Consider the following 23,450-nt stretch of genomic DNA (forward strand, 5'->3'; position numbering starts at 1 on the left):
AAATTGGCCTTTTTGGAGCTTTGGTGTTGCCACCTTTTTGAATATATATTATGCACTTTTTGCTGTTTGGCTGAGCACCCAGTTAAAGTGATGTGTGTGCTTTTGTACATTTTTCAATGAGTTTAAATGTGTCATTTTTATTTGGTCCTCTATGATAGGTTCTATATTCAGTGCTCAGCATAATTGAGTACACCCCATTTTGAAAATTAATATTTTGATCCATTTCTCTGTGAATATAGGCAATGTATTTTGGTGCATTTAAACAGATATATTTATTGAAATAATATTTTAGTCACACAAACATATTTAGAAATTAAAAGATAATTAAATTAAATTCAAGCAAAATATTGAAAAAAAATTACAACCTACAAAACTTTTTTTTTTTTTGCTTCTCTTGATTTTTCCTCTGTTTTTAAATTTGTATTTAACATTTTTCTATACCATATAATTTTAGTATTAGTATAGTTATATTGTTCGATAAGCTCCAGATTTGGCTTCAATACTGTCTAATCTAATGTATATGCACAAATATACTATTGTAAAGCTTCCAATTGAAAATATGAATTACAAGATAGATTTGTGAAGGGTGTATATGCTGAGCACTGTAAATATATTATTTTTTAAGCATATTCTTCAATAAAAACAATAGTTATTGATTGGGAAATCTTGAGTTTTTGTGATTTTAGCTTTTTAGCATTCAAGTTTCTGCTGTTAATTTAGAGGGTTTTCATTAATTGGTGGAATTAATTGTTAAAACATTGGTTTTGAATGAATGATTGAGTGACCCATAAAGACTTTTTAACATTATTAGATGAATCAGTGACAAATGACAAAGAATTATAACTGCTAATTGTTGCCAATTATTGGCATAACAGTGTTTTTGTAATTGACTGTAGACATCAGAAATATCAATCCTGTGTGGGTAAAAAGACTAAAGATTGAAGATGTTATATACCAACACAATGACAAATCATACTTGTTATATCATTCATATCATACAAAATCATACATATTATATTTTGGTGAATTAGTGGCTAGTTTGTACAAAACACATGCTCTTATTCATGATCTCTGCATGCTGCAGAGACGATTATGGTTGGGGTGCTTGCTTTTTAATAAAAACATGTTTACATTTATTCATTTAACAAATGCTTTTATCCAAAGAAACTTTATGTTGGGGCTGTGAAAAGTGTCTATGTAGCAAGTTTTTGTTTTTACAATAAATAATTAAGGAACAAGTTGATTAATAGATTAATAGAAGTAGGTTAATGTGTTGACGAAACAAGATTTGTCTTTTAGTTGTTTAGCAGCTAGTTATTCTGCCAGCATGGAACAGAAAGAGTGAAAGTCATTGAAAGCGACCTTCTGCCTCTTTTAGATGGCACTGCAACGTGCCGTTTAAAGGCACAATGATTTTAATAAAAAACAGAGAAAAATATGTTGTCAATTTTTTTGGACTGCACAACACAGCACATGACAGAAGCTTAAAATGAATTTAGATTAGTAAAACATGATCACAACCAGAAGAACCATAAGTGGTTGACTGAGGCGTAATAGAAGCTCTGCTTTCGTGACGCGTCACTCTTGTCTCAAATTAGCAATTGCTTCAGTGGCCTCATATCACTTTGATGGGTTTTGGGGAAAAAAGCCTTACTTTACTTCATACTATCATGATAGGTTTTGAAAACTTTAGCTCATCCTTGAACATGATTTCTGCATGAGCACCAAAGGGTTCAATGCAGACGACAGCTCCACACTCAACAACATCTGATTCCACACTCAGTCATGGCATTATCAAACTACACCTTTGTTTGTTGTGAATTTACACCCTCTACAATACCATACTGTGCTTTTAATTGCAGAATGCAAGCTTCTGGCAGGCACATAGTCTAAGTCTGAAGTAGTGCACATAGCCTGAAGTTTGAAGTAGTGAGTTCAGGTAAAGGTATTTACACTGCAGTGACAAAAATCAGTGCCTTGAATATGAATTTGAGTGGCTATTGGGAATCAACAAAATCTGATAAATAGAGGTGTGGTATGTGGGCTTTTCATTTCATTAAGTGAAGTTTATTTATAAACTAATTTTGAGAGGGTCACGTGCTTATGTTTTACCACAGCCGGTCCCGCTTTAGCTAATCTTGATCCTCCAATCGTGTGATTCCTAAGTTACTATATATATATAACCACAATCTTCATTCCATATTTATCTTCGTCTGGAAGAAACCCCCTTCCTCCCCTACTCCTCCTTTTTCTCATAGATTGGGTGGAACGGCGGCCTAGTGGTTAGCACTGTTGCCCCACAGCAAGAACATTGCCGGCTCTGGTCCTTTGCAGAGTTTGCATGTTCTCTCGCTCTGCAAATGGGAGGGAACCCTGGGCTTAAGGATCCTTTGAGCTCAGGGCTCTCTCCTGGTATAGCATGCCAAACAAGCTTATGATAAATCATCAGCTAAATGTGAATTCTTGTAAAAACCACTTTCACTCCTTCATTCTGGACTATTTGCAGAAGCCTGAAAGTGTTGGTTTAAAGAGAAATAGTCTAAAACCAAACAAGAGTTTCAACAAAGGGTGGTGCAGCATTTTACCGGATTACTAGATTACCAGATTTACCAGTGTGGTCTGTAAAGTTCATCTGATAATCTAACAAAAATTCAAGGTTCCTGGCTATCCTCTAAGGTCTAGCTGGATGGAGAATTTATATGAAGCACTGGGTTGTCTTAAAACACAACAAACTCTGTTTTGGTTATGTTGAAGGTGATGTTTCTTTATCCATGAAGAAATATCTGTCAGACAAGCATACAAATAGCTACCATCGCATCATTAGGAATTCATTGGAATTACTGTCATTCTAGTGATGGCATGGAGATGGAGAAAAGAAGTGGTGATAACTGAGCCATGATGCACCCCGGTAGCTAGATGTTGTGACTTGGACACCTTATCATTCCCAGACGTCTTGAATGACCTACCTGAGAGGTAAAATCTGAACCACTGAAATGTTGTTTCTGACATGCCAGTGGAGGATTGCCTAGAGAATCTGGTGGTTAATCATATCAAAAGTGACAAATGACAAAAACAAAAATGACAAAAAAATCTGACAAATTCAAGAAGAGTACAGATTAGTACTGAGGATTTGGAAACCAATGTCTCAAGGTTTCAACAACTGAGAGAAGTTCAATCAAAGCAGAATGTCTGTTTTTAAGCCAGAGTGGTTACTGTCCAGGACGTTGTTATGCACAAGAAAGACTTGGAAACTTGGTTGAATTCAACTCACTCAAGTGTTTAAGCAATGGCAGAAGGAATACTAGTCTGTAATTTTCTGAAAGTGTTGGATTTAGCATGGCTTTAAGGAGCAGTGGTGTTATCCAAGACTGCTAAAATGCTATGGGTAAAGGGATGTGTTGATGTAAGTACAGGTACTGTACAAATGAAGTGGATATAGCTTGAAGGAGATGAGATGGAATATTATCGAGCAGACAAGTAGACAAGTTGAAATGGGTGGGTTTTGCATGAGAGTGAGCATAGGTTTGTTGGCAAGACGTTTTTGTATGTTGGCAATACAGAGAACTGCGCACTGATGCACTGTAAAAAGCAATAGCTGTTCTCACTAATAAAATTAAGTGCAGTTAACTTATTATGAATACGTTTGTTCACATTACAATATTTAAACAAGTAATCCCAATTTTTTAGCACATTAAGTTGTTAAACTTAATAGATTCTTGACTTACAATAATATGTATTTACAACTTTTGAGTGGTCATGTGTCAGAAGCATGTCAATCATAGAGAATGAGGTCAGAATAGTGATGAGGGGAAACAGGTGGTGCAATGGGTATGCTGTTGCCTCACAGCAAGAAGGTTGCTGGTTCAAGCCCCGGCTAGGTCAGTTGGCATTTCTGTGTGGAGTGATAAGTGAATTGGGTAAGCTAAAATGTCTGTAGTGTATGTCCTGGGGCTGGGGGTTAAGCATTGGGCTAACGACTCACCTCATAAAAATTAGATGTTACAAAACACCAACATGGTGCGGCTAAATATCAACTTCTATTTAAACGGGCCTGAGTGAGTATGGTATTGGTAGATTTTTAAAGCAATCAGTTTCCTAATATTTTCCTAGTAATGTGAACACTAATAAGAAGTTAAGACTAATTATTTTGAGTAAACGGTACTGAAGTTTACTTTATTAAGAAGTTGTAAATTAAGCAGTTTTAAGTTATGCTCACTTAAAATTATTGCACTACTTTACTTAGAAATTTTAGTGCAATTGGTTTCCTCATTTTTTCTAAGTAAGGTCAACTTACTACATATTACAATGTGGATGTTTTTTTTTTCAGGAAAAGGGAAAATATATTTTTCTATTTTGTCTCTTTTTCTTTTCATTAAACAATTATTTGTATTGATAATTAAAAGGTCATATAAAGGTCACTGAACTTCTACTGTTGAGTGTGAGATGCTGTGCATACTATCAAAGTATTTACTAGATACATGCTTATCCAAAATTAACTTGAGCTCTGCAGAAACTTCCTGTCAGCAGAAAGATGTTAAAACTGAACACAGAATATTTGCTGAGAAAGTTTGTGCTTCTTAATGTTGTGCAGAGAATTCGTAGAAAAAGAGGACGTATGTATGGGTGCGGCCAATGGAGGACTGGAAAATGATTAACAAGTGACAAATTTCACTAAACTCCACCTGTTAATATCAGTTGTCTATATGAGTTGAAGTCAGGAAATGAAAGTTGTTGCACACCTCCTGAATGTAACTTTTGCATTTAACTTTATTCATTTGTAGCCATTAAATTGCTAATAAGTTAAACCTTAAAGAAAATCCTCTCCTGACCTTTTTATTGAACACACATGGAATTGGTTGAATATTGCAACAGTTTTAATAATGAAACATGCTGAAAAGACATTGGCAGAAGAAGATTGACAGAGTAGGGAGGAAGGTGTTTAAAGAGCATGTGATATTTAGAGGACATGTTTATTTAGTTATGATAGTAGTATGGCATTTTTTGCACTGAATACATAAGTGGTGAATGAAGAGCACAGTAATTGAAATATACAAAGGTCAGGGAGTTTAGGCCAATGATAACAGTGTACTTCAGATAGTCAGTGGGCAGAGTGGATGGCATGGGCTGGCGTTAATGAATGGTTGGAAGTGAAGATGCAACCATTGTGAATAATTGAGAGGGTAAGGGAGAGTATAAATAAACATTTTCGGTCAAATTCATATGAATTAGACATAAGTTTGCCAAAAATATACAATAGTTACATTTTCCTGGGAGACTGAGTTGACTATATATATCAGGCATTCTTGCAAAGTCAGCAATGGCAAGAACGCTCATCTGCATGTCTCTTAGATAGTGAGCATAACTTGCAACAAAGGAAGAAGAGTTCAAAACCGGGGGAAAAAATGGGAGCACAAGAGAACTATGGGATTATTAGGATGGAAAAAAGAAAAAACCTTGTCTCATTTCTTCTTTGATTCATATGGATCCCTCTCTATCTTCTCCTTCCACTGGAAAAAGAGAGAAAGAGGGGATGAGAGACTGAAAGAGAGAAATGTAGGCACCCTGTTTGAGGTCTGTGGAGTTTGGTTCCCTGCCTGCCCCCTCCCTCAAAGCCTCCCCCTTTGCTTTCTGGGTAAACAATCCGATGAAATCCTCTCAGAGCATAACTTCACCCACAGTGAATGAGACCTCAGTGTACGAATGGGTCAAAACCCGTATCACACAAAAAAGATATGTTTCAGTGTCTGTATTATGCGGGGAGTGTGATTGACTGGTCATCTTTGTTCCACAAGGCTGTTTTGGTCAATTGGTTTATTTTGAATTGCTTTTACCATGAGCTACAAATCCACCGGTGAACTTCACGTTCACTTCACCTCTCTCTCTCTCTCTCTCTCACAGTCATATAAAGGCCAGGTCTGTATGTCATAACAGGGAACCACTATGTTCAGTAGTTTTGCAACCGACGCCCTTCCCTCTCTTTTCCCTCTCTTCTCTCTTTTGCAAACTCTTTTTCTCTAACCTTTTCCTGTCTGTCTGTCACTCCATCCATGCAGTTCATTCATCAAATACAGCTGTTCCTCACTGCTCTTAGTCTCTTGCTGCTTGGACATTTGAGATACCAAAATGAATATATCTTCATGTTTCCACATATTTATTATCTTAGCATATAAATATTGTGTATGTTATCATTCTATCCATGGCAACTGTTTAAGCATGTATACTTTTTAAGTAATACCTTTATTTTGTGCTTTGAATTAAACAGATAAAAAGGACAGTCAAAATATGTATAATGTTACAGACATTACTATTTCAAATAAATGGTTTTAAAAGATCTTACCAACTTCAACATTCATGTATATTTTTAAGTGAGATCTTTTGTTTTGTCTTTTGGACATACTGGTCCAAAAATGTAGTCCTAACTTTATCCCTACTCCTGAATCTAATCCTAACAATAACTTATCCTTTAAATCAGGATATGATAGGGTAATAAATTAGTCTAGACACCCATAACCCTTGTTGTAAGCCTAAACCTGACATTAACTAAAAACCTATTCATCATATCTGATTTTCAGTAAAATTAGGTAACTTCTCATCCTCATTTGTTGATCTCGCTTGTGGCCTCCCTCAAGGCTCAGTCTTAGCTCCCTCACTTTTTTCATTATATATGCTTCTGCCATTCTATTCTAAGAAGTCATGGGGTGTCTTTCCATTTCTATGCTGATGACACCCAGATTGACTTACCTATTAAGAGGAATGACCCTCTCGCTCTTAATACATTACTAAGGTGATTAGATGAGATTAAAATCTGACTATCCAACAATTTTTTAAAAATAAATGATGATAATCCATGGTGATTGTCTTTAGCCCACATTCAGGTCACATGCCTAAATCTGGGATGCTTATCTGCCTTCAGATCCCCCGTGTGCGAAATCTGGGTGTCATCCTTGATGAGTCATTGAAACTAGACAAATAGATCAGTACGGTTATTGGCTCCAGTTTTTATCAACTCCGTTGCTGTTTAAAGTCAAACATTTCTTAAATCCCACCACACTAGAGATGGCTGTCCTTGCTTTTATTACATCATGGTTAGACTATTGCAATCCACTTTACTGTGGCATTTCAAAATCTCAAATTTCTCGCCTTCAGTTGGTCCAAAATGCTGCAAAATGTTGGTCCAAAAGATTTATTTCTAATAGCAGAAAATATGACCACATTATCCCTCTTCTAAGGGACCTCCATTGGCTGCCCATCCAATTCAGAATTGATTTTAAAGTGCTTTTACTGATATTTAAATCCCTTCATAATCTCGCCACAACCTATCTCTCAACCTTGCCCCTTGAGATTAGAATGGCTCCATCACTATCTATTTTTAAATCACTCCTAAAAACGTACCTATTTAGCTTTTTAATATTATTTAATAGTCCTTTCTACTGCTACATTTTTTTTACATTTTCCACTGCTACAAGTTTCTCTTGTCCTATTTCTATGTTTTTATATTCTGTTATTCTATTTTACTTTGTCTTATGTACAGCACTTTTGTCAGTCTTGTGACTGTTTTTAAATGTGCTCTATAAATAAATGAACTTGAACTGATTGGCTCATTTCACTATATAGCCATTCAAATGATCCAATATGTTAGATTTGGAGTAAAGATGTGTTTAATATTTACTAATATATTGTATACTACAGTATCTAGTACTCATACGACTCTCTCACTCTTTTTCTCCTTTAGGGCTGTGTGAATGTTTTAATATTGATGTAAAGAGACCAAGGATTTTCAGTGGACCAGAAGATGCTTTGTTTGGCTTTTCTGTGTTGCAGCATGAGGACAATGGGGAGAAATTGTGAGTAATGTTTTGGTACTTGTTTATTTTTATAACTTACATTTAGATTTAAGAACTAGGTTTCATATAGTGTTAATTAACCCTAAAATTAAAATTCTGTCAACATTTATTGACAGAATTGTTCGTCTTCCAAAACTGAAGATGTTTTTACCAAATCTAAGAGATTTCTGTGCTTCCATTTAAAGTATATTCATCCAAAACTATCAAGATTCAAAACATTCATAAAAAGAGATCATAAACTATATCCATATGTGTCACAAGGAGGTTATTTTGTATTTGGAACAACATGAGGATGCGTAAATAATGGCAAAATTTTAATTTCAGGGTAAACAAACCATGTCGGCTGATTGCAAACCATAATAAAACAGGCATAAAAGTTATGGAACGCTTTGCTTTTCTTTTAGAGTCTCCTTTGTACTGCTGCTTGTGCTGCTTCTTGTTGTGCTGCAACACAGGCTCATTGGAAATATGCGCTTCAGCCTACATTTTTTTGTGAAACTGCAAAGATGTACCTCGAAATCTGTTTGAATGTAGTTTATTAAGAATGATGGGGTGCAGTATGACCAATGCTAACAATTTTTGTTCCTTTTAACACTAATGATATTTACAAAGACATACTATTGGTAAATAAAGAATATTTTTTGTTGCACAAGACCAAATTAATATCACAAAAGAAATGAACAGTGTCTAATTTGCATAATATGTTAGACTCACATATCTATCTTCATATGGACCTTTCTGGCATTGTCAGCTTGCTTGGTAGCTCAGCTTGTACAGTGGTTGCAGAGCATTGGTATGAGTCCAGTGAAGCACGTTTCCATAAGACAGGTAAAAGCAAGGTAAAATAGAAGAAAAGTACATTATTGTACATTATTGCACTATTGGTTGTGTTTAAGGAAGGGTAAAGGTTAGTTGGTTGCTTATCTATCTGTATGACAAACCTCACCTTCCTGTGAACGTGTATAAGAAGCAACATACAAGAAAACGTACCCTAAGTAACGTATTACAGATTTCCCAAATGTAGCCCTTGAAGAAGATTTTGTATTCTCTAAAAGTATGGAGTAGTGTGTAGTAAACATGAGCCAGGCTCTAAAACTGGGTTTGTGTAATATGAGAAAACCTGCAAAAGAGCAGGAGCAACACATGAGATGCTAGAGAATAACTGAATATATAAAATGGTCACACTTTATTTTGATGGTCCGTTTGTTGAATTAAATTATATTGCACCTACATGCCAACTAATTCTCATAAGATTATAAGTAGACTGTAAGGTTGGGGTTAGGGTCACTGTAAATTGACATGCACTTGTAAAGATTCTTATAGTCAGTAAATGTCTGTTGAAGGAGCAGTATCAGTAGACATTAAGCAGACAGTCAATTAATACTCAAATGGACCATCAAAATAAAGTGTTACCTATAGAATTACTGAATATGTATGTAAAATACTCATATGAAGCTATATTTGTAGGAGGCATTAAGGAGAGTGAGTAATATATCATCAAATTTATGTACCATCATGACAATGTGTGTAAACATTCAGAAGAGGTGCATCTATGGAGAACACATCTCTGGTGTAAAAACAGTTGTTTACGCTGCGGAGGACAGGGCCAAGAATAACATGAAACCTCAGACCTCTCAATAAAACACCCTAAGATGGTCAAAAGGTAAAATGAGAGCACCTAGAGGTGGTAGGAAAATCTGTATAAAGAGGGCACAGAAAAAAGACTCTTTTGTCCAGAAGAGACTTCAGATTGTTCAGATGTTTGCTCTGCACTTTCTCTGCTTTATTATGTTCAATAACGTCTATCTTCTTGTATTGAAAACCTCCAGTCTGATCGTGGTTAATTAATGAAAAGGCCGGGAACTATGACACCCTCTAGTGAATTTGTAATCTGAATCATACAACAATATGTGTCCAGAGTAACGAATTTTATGTTTCACAAAACTGTTGGCTGGGTCATGTATTTCCAATGAGCCTGGGCTGTTGTATTGTTATTGTATTTTGACTGATGCATTGTTTTTTTTAAATCAGACTCCTAGTTGGTGCTCCATGGGATGGACCACAAAATAATAGGAAGGGAGATATTTACAAGTGCATTGTGGAAGATGAGAATTCCAATTGCTCCAAAGTTAATCTAGGTATTGAACTCGCTGTAAACTGAAATGTACATAAACTGACTGAGTGCTAGTTTACTATATGCTTTTGTATTATTCTGTGTACAGGTGAAAATGCATTTCAGAATGTGTCTCGAAATCTTAAAAACTCTCATTTGGGGATGACGCTGACCCCTACTGCTTCAGAAGGCTTCCTGGTAAGATTATATTTGAGAATCTGTAGATGATTTTGAGCAATATTTGGATTGTTAAGAGATGTTATATATATATACATGCACCATATGTGTGAGTGGGCATGAGTGTGTACATGTTTGTGGTGTGGCATTAGAATGAGTGGTTCTGAAATCCTCTCTGTCTCATACAGCCACCACCATCTGTTATGACCACTGTCTATCATTTGCCTGTGACCACCTGCAAAACAGGGCCACTATTGGAATGACACATTATAGTGTCAGTGTTCATATACTGTATGGGTGTGCATATATAAAAATAGTTCTCCCAAAAATTAAGGTTTTGTCACTAACCATTACGCCATTCCAGACCACATGCCTTTCTTTTTCCTGTGGAAAACAAAATGATAAATTTAAGTGGTATTTACTCAGCTGTAAACAGTGATTAGTTACTTAAAGCGAGTAAACCAATTGCTTTAAAAGTATCAAGTTGACTTTAAAAAAATAATGTAAGTAAACCCACTGTAACTTTGAACTGTTAAGTTTAATTTTATAATTATGCGAATTGTACTCACTTTTTCAATTACATAACTTACGCATAGTCAATTAATCCCTTTTTACAGTGTCAGACTATTTTAGCATGTTTTCAAATAATTACTGCAATTATTACAATGTTACATATTTGGTGCTTCATTCAGTCCATAAAAATCTACAATTATAGCCTGTATTGAATTTAGAAGTCTGGAAGAGCAGATTTATTTTAGTTACTTTCATTTTGTTGGATACAGAAAAGCTGGGAAAAAACAAATATAATAAATGTGTGTTGGAAAAAGTGATTAGTTTACTTTTTTTTTTTTTTAAGTGTGTACAATTTGCATAATAATACATTTAAGTGAGCTTAACAGTTCCAAGTTACTGTGGGTTACTTACGTTATTTTTGTAAAGTTAACTTGTTGCTTTTAAGGCAATTGGTTTACTCGCTTTAAGTAACTAATCACTTTTTACAGAGTATTCACTATGAATAAGGACATGAGCTTTCATTCATCATATGACTGGTTTGTATGAAAAAAAGATGAATTTATATTGTAATTATCTATTGTTAATGGCTGCCCCGATTGCCTGCTAAAGGGATTATTCAGCCAAAATGAATTGATGAATTAAATTTTTTTTGTTTTGTTTTGTTTTGTTTTGTCAGTTTACTTGATTCCTTTGCATAACTTTAACAATTTTCTTGTGTACATTTTGATGTTTTACAATTTCTGGGGTGGGCAATGTGGTGGCGCAGTGGGTAATGCTGTTGCCTCACAGCAAGAAGGTCGCTGGTTCGAGCCTCTGCTTGGTCAGTTGGCATTTCTGTGTGGAGTTTGCCTGTTCTCTGGGTGATGTTCTCTTGCATGAGCTCTGGGTGCTCTGGTTTCCTCCACAAGTCCAAAGACAGGCGCTATAGGTGAATTGGGTAAGCTAAAATTGTCTGTAGTGTATGAGCGTGTATGGATGTTTCCCAGTGATGGGTTGCAGCTTAAAGGGCATCCGCTGCGTGAAACATATGCATAAGCTGGTGGTTCATTCTTTCAATTTATGGACAGAAATCCTTTCATATACTCAATATCTACAGTAGGCGTTTTGAACCAAGTCAAACCAAGGTCTAATAGGTTTAAAATAACATGAGGGACTGAACAACCAAAGATGAAAACTCTGTCAATTACTCATCCTCCACATTGACTTGTTTTCTTACTATGGATGTCAATGACCACTGGTTTCACACATTCTTTAAAGTGTCCTCTTTTGTGTACAGTGAAATTTCTTCATAAAGTCATAAAGTTCTGAAACCACAAAGTGTAAACTTCTGTGTGAACTATTGTTTAACTGCTGGAAATGAGTCATTGTTTCAAGAGAACCACATCAAATTTTGAATGAATCGTTCATTGAAAAATCTTGATTCATTCAAAAAAAATGGACACTACTGTTTAACTTAACAATGTGCCAAGAAGGGTTAGGTTGGAATGCAAGATTTATAGTGAATAACAATGGAATTTTAAAGCTACTTCTTTCACAAAACTGCCACTTAAGACTTGAAATATCATCTTATAGAAAAACTAAGTTCTGATTTGAATAGAACCCAAAGAAAATCAGAGATTTGGAATGGGATCAGATGATTGTAGTTTCCTTTTTGTGTGAACTATTCATTATTCATTAAAGGATAATGACGAGTTGGATGGATGGATGGATTGATGGATGGATGGATGGATGGATGAGCAAATGATAGACAAAAACAAGCTAAAACCTCACCTGACCCAAAGCGGAGCAAACCAGCCAGTTTTCCTCATAATATATTCATGGTTTCAGCCTCTAAAATTCTTTTCCCCGCACACACACTCTCTCATCCACACACACAAGGCTTTTTTGTGTTGGGCAGAAAGCAGTGAACCAGATCAGTCCAGTTCTGGAGCCACTCCGCTGTGGCTTTGGTGGAATTGCTGGGTGGCTTTCGCCAGTAGTCAGACTGTTTTTACGAGAACGAGCGAATGCTTTGCCGTTGCGTTCATACAAAAATATGTTTTGTGTGTGTGTTTGTGTGACAGGGGGTTAAATGGAGAGCAAGTGAGCGCAGCTTCTGGGATGGAGTCACACATAGTTCACCATGATGTATGCCAACTAAAACTATCAGTCCCAGCATGGACATAATGAACCCCACATTGAGGATTCAAATATCACTAAGCACAGCGTTTAATTGAATGTACCTGTTTGAAGATTTGCGAGTCTGTGTTTGTTCCGCTGGTCAGTGCTATAACAGGATAGGAATGTGACTCAAGCCCTTTGTAATAACAGGCCGTGGAAAAGCCATAGCACCTCTCACCCTCATCGCCACTTCAGTTCTGTCTCTCGCACTCATTCTCTCATTTTCCTTTCCCTATATCCTTCCATCCCTCTGTTTCAGGCCTTCGTAATAACAGGGTGGGGAATCACAGAACATTTACCCCCTTCAGTCTAACCACTCCTTCCAAAGCCGTCTTTCTTTTGTCTCGTTCTCCCTCTTTCAACTTTTGGCATGTTTTCTTTTTCTCCATTCTTTCCCTCACCAATCCTCACAATGGTTTTTCAGGCAAATAAAATGGTACGCTTTGAAGACGTACTATTTTTATGTGTTTTCTTACCCCTTTCCTCCTCCCATTCCCACCAAGTACGTTTAAATTGCTTCATTGCAGGAGCAGCCGCCAACTCTGTTAAAGCATTTATGACAATAACCAGAGTTTATCAACAGTTCTCGATTCATATTCACTTTCCCTCTCTTCTCATAATCATCTTGTTCTTTCTTTAATTAACCAATTTTGGTGATTATATCTCAAAGGAGAGAAAAAAAATCACATTTAAAGCTATTTTAAATCACATTTCATCCGCTCTTCAGATTATTCAGAGTAAAAGACCCCAAAAATTCAGGCATAAATAAACAATGTTTCATTAGAGACATCAACAATACCTAAACTTTGCTCAGACGCATGTAATTTTGGCATAAATGAGCATCAACATCAAATTATTCACAAGATTTGAACATTTAAAACAAAATGTCACTTCTTCTTTTGAGGGGAAAAATAATTAGATTTAGAAATCATTCAATTATGCTGAGTTGATGTGTGAAAATGAAATGTATTATTAATGTTGAAAAAGTCTGTTCTGCATTGTATTTCTACTCTGATATTTTTATCCAGAGTGATTTTTCTAGGATTTTAGATTAATTTAAAGTTTAAAAGACATTGAAATGAAATGTTTGAAATGAAACATTGTCTTTACTGTACACTTTAAAGTTTAATATTTAGATTCATTTTCTTAAAAAATTTGGACTGAACCCATACTTTTAAGTGGTGTAAGTAGCAGGAGCAATGAAGGAGAAATCCCTTAGCAATATTATATTGCTCTACACTTTTTCCTATTATATATTTCTTCTTTGGTTCTTGATTGCTTTCTTTCTGTTCCCTCTCCTAGTTTCCCTGGTTTACTTCACTTCAGTAGATTTTATTGGTCTGACCAGCACACATTGTTTCCCTCCCTTTAAACAGACACAATTTGTTAGAAAAAGTAAAATACCAGACTTAACATTTACTCACAGAATTTAACATGAAGTGCTTACAAAATCCATGATTTTTTGTGCACTTATCAGTCATATGTTGAAAGTAAATGCTGCTCAAAATAAGTTAGCCATGTTTATAGATGATATAAAAGTACAAAATCAGTCACAGGGGCAATATCTTAAAAAAAAAAAAGCGTGTGTCATTTAGATACAAATATGTTCACTTTAGATAATTATATGCGCCTTTAAAGCATCCTTGTTGTGCCTTTTAAAAGGATACACGTCGTGCAATATGTAATGAAGCTGTTTATGAATATAAATAGTTTTGAAAACTATAAATGTGTACTTTGACCCAGCCACAAAAATATTATATAGTTTGTGTTGTCGACGTTTTTATTCATGTATTTTTTATTGATCCAAACACAAATTTTAGAGCATACGCACTTTCTCAAAAACTAACCACTGAAATTGTGCAATGAATCTAATACAGTGCACTTTGCACTTTATTGTTTATGCAATCCCCTTTTCATTTTGGACACATGTTATAAGTGGTAGACCAATCACAACAAAACGGGTTATCTGAGCAATCAGAACAGACTCACAGAAAGATGGAGTTTAAAAATAACAAATCTCTGAGAAATTAGGTGTGGTGAAATTTGGATAATGGGCAGTGGTGTATAGAGTACTGAAAAATCATACTTAAGTAAAAGTATCATTACTTGCCAAAAAAATGTAGTGCAAGTAGAGTAAAAGTATCTGCTGTAAATATTACTCAAAGTATGAGTAAAAAGTAGCCCTTTTAAAAGTACTCAAGAGTAGTGAGTAGTGAGTACTATGCTGTAAAAAGCTGATGCATTTACATGTAATTTGTGGATGTGTGTAAACGCAACATTCTGTAGTGCATTAAGTTATAGCCCAGCAGGCACACAACGTCATAAGAAGTTAATATTAGGTTCGATTTAAGTTTTGACAGCAGGTGACCAAAATTAAATTTCTAGCCAGCGTCTAAGGACAATGTTATTTTGATGTCCAATAATGACGCCAGATGACGTTGATATTTGGTCGATTTTAGGTTGTTAGAAACCGACCAAAACCCACCGTCGAACCAATATCTTAAACCAATGTCATATTGATGTCAGATATTGACATTTATTCGTCAGGTATACCAAAATCCAACATCTGATAGCTGTCATAGTGGTAGCATCCACACAACATCTAGCTGTAACGTCATTAGACATTGATATTTGGTTGATTTTAGGTTGGATGTTAGACATTGACGTAGGCCTGACATTTTCATTTCCAAACAAAATGCAACATCCCCATGACATTGGGGTACAACGTCAATCTGACATAATGTTGACATCTTGTGCCTGCTGGGTGTTTAAGGCCATTTCGGTCATCATACAGTAAACATTAACAACTTTTCATCAGTGACATGCATCAAAACAGTCTCTGGGTCAATGTGTGTAAAGATTTTGGACATCTTCTTGGACACTTTTAATGCTTCCGAACAATTTGCTGCAATTATAAATTGCCCATGTCTTGAGGTAGTTCATTATCATGTGATTTACCTTCTATGTGCAATTTGATTGGACAGGAATTACTGGACTGATTTTTCTAATACCCATAGACAAGAAAGAATAAAGTAGTGACTGCAGGTTGAAGGAAAGTAGTGGTGTAAAAGTACAGATACTGCACTAAAAATGTACTCAAGGGAAAGTAAAAGTACACATCTTTAAAACTACTTAGTAAATTACAATTCCTGAGAATAACTACTCAATTACAGTCATTTGAGTATTTGTAATTAGTAACTTTACACCACTGATAATGGGTAAATTAAAATGTTTTTAATCTGGGATGTAAACTTTTTTCTTTATGCCATCTAGGCCTGTGCTCCTCTGTGGTCCCAGGAATGTGGTACATCACTATTCAGCACAGGAATCTGTGCATCTGTCACCAGCGACATGGAGCCCAAGGACGTCATTGCACCAACTGCACAGAGTATGATAAACATCTTTAAAACTTCAGACCTGTTTTGTTCAAGCAAAAAACTGCATTTAACTGATCATTTTGGTGTATTTTTTACAGGATGCACCACATACATGGACATAGTGATTGTTTTAGATGGTTCTAATAGCATCTACCCATGGTATGAAGTGCAGAACTTCCTCAGCAACATACTCAGCAAGTTCCACATTAGCCCTGAGCAAATGCAGGTATCTTGGTGTTTAATAAATTATGTGGTTCCTGTTTGTTTAGCATTTAACCCATGGGTCAGAAATATCTAAAAATATGTTTCTTCCAGATTTGTTGCACACAACGTTTTTGTAACCTAAAATATCCTAAATGAAGGTTATTTTTATACACTTGCAAGTTAACTTTAGCATTTTTTGATCGAGTAGGACATGTTGGTGTGACAGTTTGACATGATTAGTCATAATTATATTCATTTGAGGAGTGCATGGCCATAAAAAGGGCAAATATCAAAAATTGACAGAAATTGTTGGCATGGAAAGTATTTAGGGTCGTGTACAATTCTTTTATACTTACATTTAAGCATTTGACATACATTTTATTCCAAATTAGACTTACTTTGCAGTGAAGTTACATGTTTTATGAGTTCTTTTTAACATGTTTTACCTGTTCTTCTATTTGAATTGCTCAAATAGCTACTTTTCTGAAGTTACCTTTGTTGTTTTTGTTGTTTAAGATATTGTGTAAGTTATATATATGATTTGTGTGAGCAATCTGTATAATTATTAAATATATAACAATAAGATAATATGAGAATAACAATATACAGTATATGTACAGACAACTGAAAAAATCATGTAAACTCTGTTCAACACTGTTTAAACTGCATGCTTGTAGGTAACAGAGACCTGGCTGAGGTTTTGACAGACATGTAGACCTGCTTTTTAACCTTAAATCCTGTCATCAGCAGCTCTAACTTCCATCTACAGTAGCTTTGATGCACTGAGCTAGTATGAGCGACTGTGAGTAACAAAACCACAGTCGAGAACTCAGCCCGACCAGAAACAGCACTGGCAGATGGCGAAAATAAATCACATTATTAATGCGGATAGACAGAACTTGTGGTTTCTAGAGGAGAAGGACAAAGAGGGACAGAGTTCGAAATGTATGAATGTAAGGTAGATGAAATGTGTTAAATCAGAAAGTGAGAGGGAATTTGGACTAATGGATGCATGGATAGACAGATGGAGTGAATGAGAGATGGATAAATGAACGTGTATTTCTGTGTGTGTTTTTTATTGAAGCTATTTAAGGCGTTAGGCAGACTGGGGGCAACATGAGGTAAAAGGAAATTCCTTTGGTTTGTGGAGCAATTCTTGCTCCGGCAGTTTTGGGCCTTCATGTTGGTGGGCAGAGCGCATAGTGGAGATGCCAATCTCATCTCGTTTTAGAGTTATCAACCCCTACAAATTGCTACTTCTGTGTGTTATACGAAAATTACCTCAAACCTCTGCAAGACCAATGTTTTTTTTTCTCCTATTTTTTTCCTTTTAATGTCATGGACCCCCAAATATGGTGATTATCTGTTCCTAAAATATAAAGGCAGATATACACACTACTATTCAAAAGTAACAGGGTTAGTATGAAAACAGTCTACGCATTGTGGTGGAAAATGTATAGTTAACATGGAAAAGCTTCTGTCAGGATAATAGTCTCTAACATTTCTGTTAAAATGCTGTTCATGCTAACATGCTAACAACATGCTAGAAACATTCGAGCAACATGTTTATTCATGCCAGCTGTGTGTTAAAACTTCATACACTGTAAACTCCACTGTTGTCATTACTAAAGATATTAAGTTAATATAACTTGACATTACTTAAAAATACCAAGTTTTGGCGTCAAAACTTAAATGGGTTTGTTTAACTTACGCATTAGGCAGCAAAGAAATCTTTTAATTAATATTTTAAGTTCTCTGAACTTAACATTTTAATTTCTTTAAACAATTTACTAAGTATTTGTTTAAAATGCTTAGTTTCACTTGAAATTCTGCCTTGACAACTGTGCTGATTGTTCGATATATGTTGACACAAGGTGGTCATTTTGTTTGTGATGCTGAATCTTGCTGAAGTGCAGCGGGACAAAGGCACTACTTGAACCCATCTGACGAAAGAGAAAAGTTAAATTTAGTAAGTAGATATTTAAATACACGCAGGGGCAACATGGTAGCGCAGCGCTGTTGCTTCACAGCAAGAAGGTTGCTGGATCAAGTCCTAGCTGGGTCAGTTGGCATTTCTGTGTGGAGTTTGCATGTTCTCTCTGTGTTGATTTGGGTTTCCTCCAGGTGCTCTGGTTTCCCCCACAGTCCAAATACATGCGCTATAGGTGAATTGGGTAAGCTAAATTTTCCGTAGTGTATGTCCTGGTCCTCCAGGTTTGGGGTTGAGCATTGAGTTAACGACCCACCTCGTAAAAATTATGTGTTACAAAACACCAACATGGTGCGGCTAAATATCAACTTTGATATAAACGGGCCTGGGAGTTAGTAAGTAAAGAATATAAAAGCTGAAAAATTTGAAAGTTTAGTCTATTAGCCATTTTAAGTTATCTGTACTTTAACATTTAAGTTATAATTAAACATTTAATTAATTGATTTTTTCGATTTCCCATTACTCAAAAGAACTGAGGGAATCACTTTCCTCAAATCATTTGCGCAGTGTCAAGTTTTTAGGGTTTAAAGTGTATAAGTATGCTAAATCTTTAGTCTTTCCTCTAAATTTTATCTCATAGTTTACAAAGCTTAGAATATTCAGACAAGGCATTCTCAATCTAAATCTAGATTATCAGGACTATACTAAATATATACAGTCAATCTGGAAAGTATTCATAGTGCTTCACCTTTCCCACATTTTTTATGTTACAGCCTTATTCCAAAATGGTTTAAATTCATTTATTTCCTCAAAACTCTACACACAATACCCCATAATGACAATGTGTCATACACCTGTCTATATAAGGTCCCAGGGTTGATAATGCACATCAAAGCACAAACCAAGCATGAAGACAAAGGAACTGTCTGTAGACCTCCGAGACAGGATTGTCTCAAGGCACAAGGCTGAAGAAGGTTACAGAAACATTTCTGCTGCTCTGAAAGTTCCAATGAGCACAGTGGCCTCCATCATCCGTAAGTGGAGGATGTTTGAAACCACCAGGACTCTTCCTAGAGCTGGCCAGCCATCTAAGCTGAGTGATCAGGGGAGAAAGGCCTTAGTCAGTGAGGAGATCAATAACCCGATGGTCACTCTGTCTGAGCTTCAGCGTTCTTCTGTGAAGAGAGGAGAACCTTACAGAAGGACAACCATCTGTGCAGCAATCCACCAATCAGGCCTGTATAGTAGAGTGGCCAGACGGAAGCCACTTCCCGCCAGGAATTTGCTAAAAGGCATCTGAAGGACTCTCAGACCATAAGAAGCAAAATCCTCTGGTCTGCTGAGACTAAAGTTAATCTCTTTGGAGTGAATGCCAGGCATTACTTTTGGAGAAAACCCAGCACCGCTCATCACCAGGCTAATCCCATCCCTACAGTGAAGCATGATGGTGGCAGCTGCATGCTGTGGGAATGTTTTTCAGCAGCAGGAACTGGAAGACTAGTCAGGATAGAGGGAAAGATGAATGCAGCAATGTACAAAGACATCCTGAATGAAAACCTGCTTCAGAGTGCTCTTGACCTCAGACTGGGGCGACGCTTCATCTTCCAACAGGACAATGACCTGAAGCACACCGTCAAAATATCAATGGAGTGGCATCTCGGTGAATGTCCTTGAGTTACTCAGCCAGAGTCCAGACCTAAATCCTACTGAACATCTCTGGAGAGATCTGAAAATGGTTTACACCGTTGCTTCACATCCAACCTGATAGAGCTTGAGAGGTACTGCAAAGAGGAATGGGCAAAAATTCCCAAAGACAGGTGTACCAATCTTGTGGCATCATATTTACAAAGACTTGAGGCTGTAATTGCTGCCAAAGGTGCATCAACAAAGTATTGAGCAAAGGCTGTGAATACTGATGTACATGTGATTTTTCAGTTTTTTTTTTTTTTATAAATTTGCAATACTTTCAAAAAATCTTTTGTTCACATTGTCATTATGGGGTTTTGTGTGTAGAATTTTGAGGAAATAAATTAATTTAATCCATTTTGGAATAAGGCTGTAACATAAAAAATGAGGAAAAAGTGAAGCTCTATGAATACTTTCCGGATGCACTGTGGATCCACCAGAAAGTCAGGGAGATAAATGTGATATTGAATTACATTTTTTTGATGAGTATTATTTGACAAAAATATCCTTTAATAAAACTTAGGATTCTTTGGTAGAGGCCCCATCCGTAGCTTGAATCAGAAGATTGTAGATCCAGCTATGACTGCCAAGGACGAAGGCAGGGGCGAAGCCTAGCCCACTGGACAGGGCCTGGTGGTGGGTGGGGAGGATGGTGGGTAAACGCCTGCGTCAGTATCTGCAACCAAATGAATGAAATTAATGGACAGCTTATATATTCCTTGTGTCTCGTGGCTATTGGTTGGAACTGATTGTGATGAGGCATTAGATCTTTCTGACAGAACTAGCGCTAAAAGCTACATTGCTGTTTAAAACTACAGTGCCAAACAAAACAGCAAAAAATATGATCTTTTGATCAGGCAAACAGATGGCATTTATGACAGCAATATTATGAAAGTTATGAAATGAATATCCTCCTTTTTAAATGAATATAGTTGTGTGTGTTAACTGGAATGGGAGAAATGGCAACTTGTAAACTGTTATGAGAAATGGCAACTTGACTATGGCTGTGTAGGTTGGTGTCCTGCAGTATGGAGAGATTTCAGTCCACGAGTGGTCTCTCAGGGACTATCAGACAACAGCGGATGTGGTTGATGCTGCCAAGAACATCAGCCGTCAGGAGGGACGGGAGACCCGGACAGCATACGCCATCCAAATGGCCTGGTATGGTGACCGATTTCTCACTCATTCAAAACAAATGTAGCACAGCCTTTTTGAAAGGTATCACTTAATCCACCTTCTGCCCTTTCTGTGATCCCACACCTCATCCAGAGATAATTTAAAGTGTAGCATAGTTGAGTCTGTCTGGTCAATGGTGCCTTTGTTTTTATGTTGATGCTTTCAAAGGTGCCTCCTCAGATCTGTAATTCCATTCCTTCCCCAGAGACTCGCTTTGCACGAGCAAAGATTTGTTTAAAGAGACTCATATTCGTTGCTTTCTGGCTCCCAAGCACACTCTTTCCTTTTTGTAATGTCTGCTTCTGTTGTTCTATTTTTTATTGGTTTCCCAATAACGAATCCCTCCAACACACACACACACAAACACACACACATTCATACACATGCCAGAGACTAACCATAGCTGGCACTTGCTGACCACAATAGCAAAGGCTCACAAAATGAAGCTTGTCTCATATTTTCAGAGACTGCTGTAGAGAAACTTTCTGCTGTCTAGAAATTAGATTTAAACAATCCAGCCTAATTAAAGTCAAGCAGTGCTTTTTAATAGAATCATGTGATGGATGTGAGTTCAAAAAGGGGGGGAAATGAGATGCGAAAGCCATATGAACAATGCATAACTATATTAAAATTGCAATAGTTCAGAATCAGTTCCTGAATCTACAACACAAAACATTTGGCCTTTTCTTAAGGGGGACCTTTTATGCAAAAATCACTTTTATAAGAGGTTTAAGCACAGTTGTGTAGTGAGTCAATCAATTAATTCTATTTTTATAATGACACTTCGAAAAAACAGTCTGTAGAAACACTTTGATTGACAATCTACCTTTGTGCATGTTATCAGAGAGGGAAAGACCCCGTCCATTTTTGATGATCTCTCCTTCATTATCATAGACAGCCCTGAGTTAAGAAGCCATCCGTTATTAGCATTTTGAATCTGCCACTATGCTGACACACAGGTGTTTATAGCTCCACCCTCTTTTGAAAAGCACAATCTCATTTGAAATTAAAGCAACAATCATCAAAACACCACAATTTTGATCAAAGACAAGAGTCATAAAACTGTATTTGTGGGGTATTTTCAGCTTAAGCTCACATGCACACTTTTGGGACATCAGAGAATTAGTTTATACCTTGTAAAAAGGGGCATAATAGGTCCCCTTAAAACTGCATTCTAAAGTGATTTGGTGTCCTAGTTTTCTCATTTAACATCGTCAGCTGCAGTTCAATTACAATACTCAAGAATTCAAGTATGCATGAAAGAACTGGATGTGTCCTGGATAAATTGAATGCTGACTTGAGCACTTGATGTCCCAGAAGTCAATGGCTCTCATTAACTAGTAATTGCGTGTTTTTTTATACACACATTTGAACTTCTTACGAACGTGAGCTCTTTCTTTAACTCGTTCTTCTGTTAGTGGATTTGGGGTTTTCTAAATGAACATTCGCATGCACAAGGTTAGTCATTTGCATAATACACGCCCAAACCAGACAATAATAGCACTGAAACAAAGGACGAAGAAATCTGTTCTATTTACATTGTACAAAATATCTTTATTAACAAGGATTTTGTATATTATATATGTGTTCTGCTGGTTTTCCAAGTTCGGTTTTCCAAGGTAAACTGGCAAGACCAGCTTGCAAGACGTTTTTCTGTATTCTTGAAATTGAGAAACAGCTAATTAGTGCACTTTCAGCCTGTAAATTCTGATTACTTTTCTTTCTTTTTTATTTGACCGGATAGTCTAATTTAGAACAAATTAAATATTTTTAATGTCTTTATATATATATATATATATATATATATATATATATATATATATATATATATATATATATATATATATATATATATTGTATGAAGCAGTGCAGCTTATTTGTCTGATTTGGCTCTTCTGAGCTAAAACTTTTTAGTGGATCAACAACATCTAATAAAATAAATATTATTACATCAGAAACCCAGACCTAGAAAAACCAATGTAGACAAATTTCAGAAAAAAATTATTCTTATAAACTGATTGCTTTAGGAAACAATAAATAAATAGAACAGTATGATCAGTGTTGTTTGATCTAGGAGCAAATGACTCTTAGGAATTGATTGATTTTTGTAAACCGGAAGCAGTACAACGTGTAGACTGATTCCAGAATAAATACTCCAAACCACCAATCTTTCCTATAGTGAATCAAAAACCTACAGTAAAAACAGTTTGATTCTTTAGAGAATGACTCCTGTGAACTGATTTTTGTTAGTGAATCAAAAACATACAGCC

At 36.1% G+C, this 23,450-nt stretch overlaps 1 protein-coding gene across 1 annotated transcript in view; it reads left to right on the top strand.

The window, feature by feature from the left end:
• The window catches only part of itga10 (integrin, alpha 10), a 76,130-nt gene that overhangs the window by 7,356 nt on the left and 45,324 nt on the right, over positions 1–23,450 (top strand). Inside the window, exons 3-8 of the mRNA XM_056474848.1 lie at positions 7,733–7,844; positions 9,876–9,982; positions 10,067–10,155; positions 16,081–16,195; positions 16,283–16,410; positions 21,017–21,165. Of these exons, the coding sequence (XP_056330823.1) occupies positions 7,733–7,844; positions 9,876–9,982; positions 10,067–10,155; positions 16,081–16,195; positions 16,283–16,410; positions 21,017–21,165 (700 nt within the window). The remainder of the gene's footprint in view (positions 1–7,732; positions 7,845–9,875; positions 9,983–10,066; positions 10,156–16,080; positions 16,196–16,282; positions 16,411–21,016; positions 21,166–23,450) is intronic.

The sequence above is a fragment of the Danio aesculapii genome, chromosome 16 (assembly GCF_903798145.1).
Source record: "Danio aesculapii chromosome 16, fDanAes4.1, whole genome shotgun sequence".
Classification (NCBI taxonomy): domain Eukaryota; kingdom Metazoa; phylum Chordata; class Actinopteri; order Cypriniformes; family Danionidae; genus Danio; species Danio aesculapii.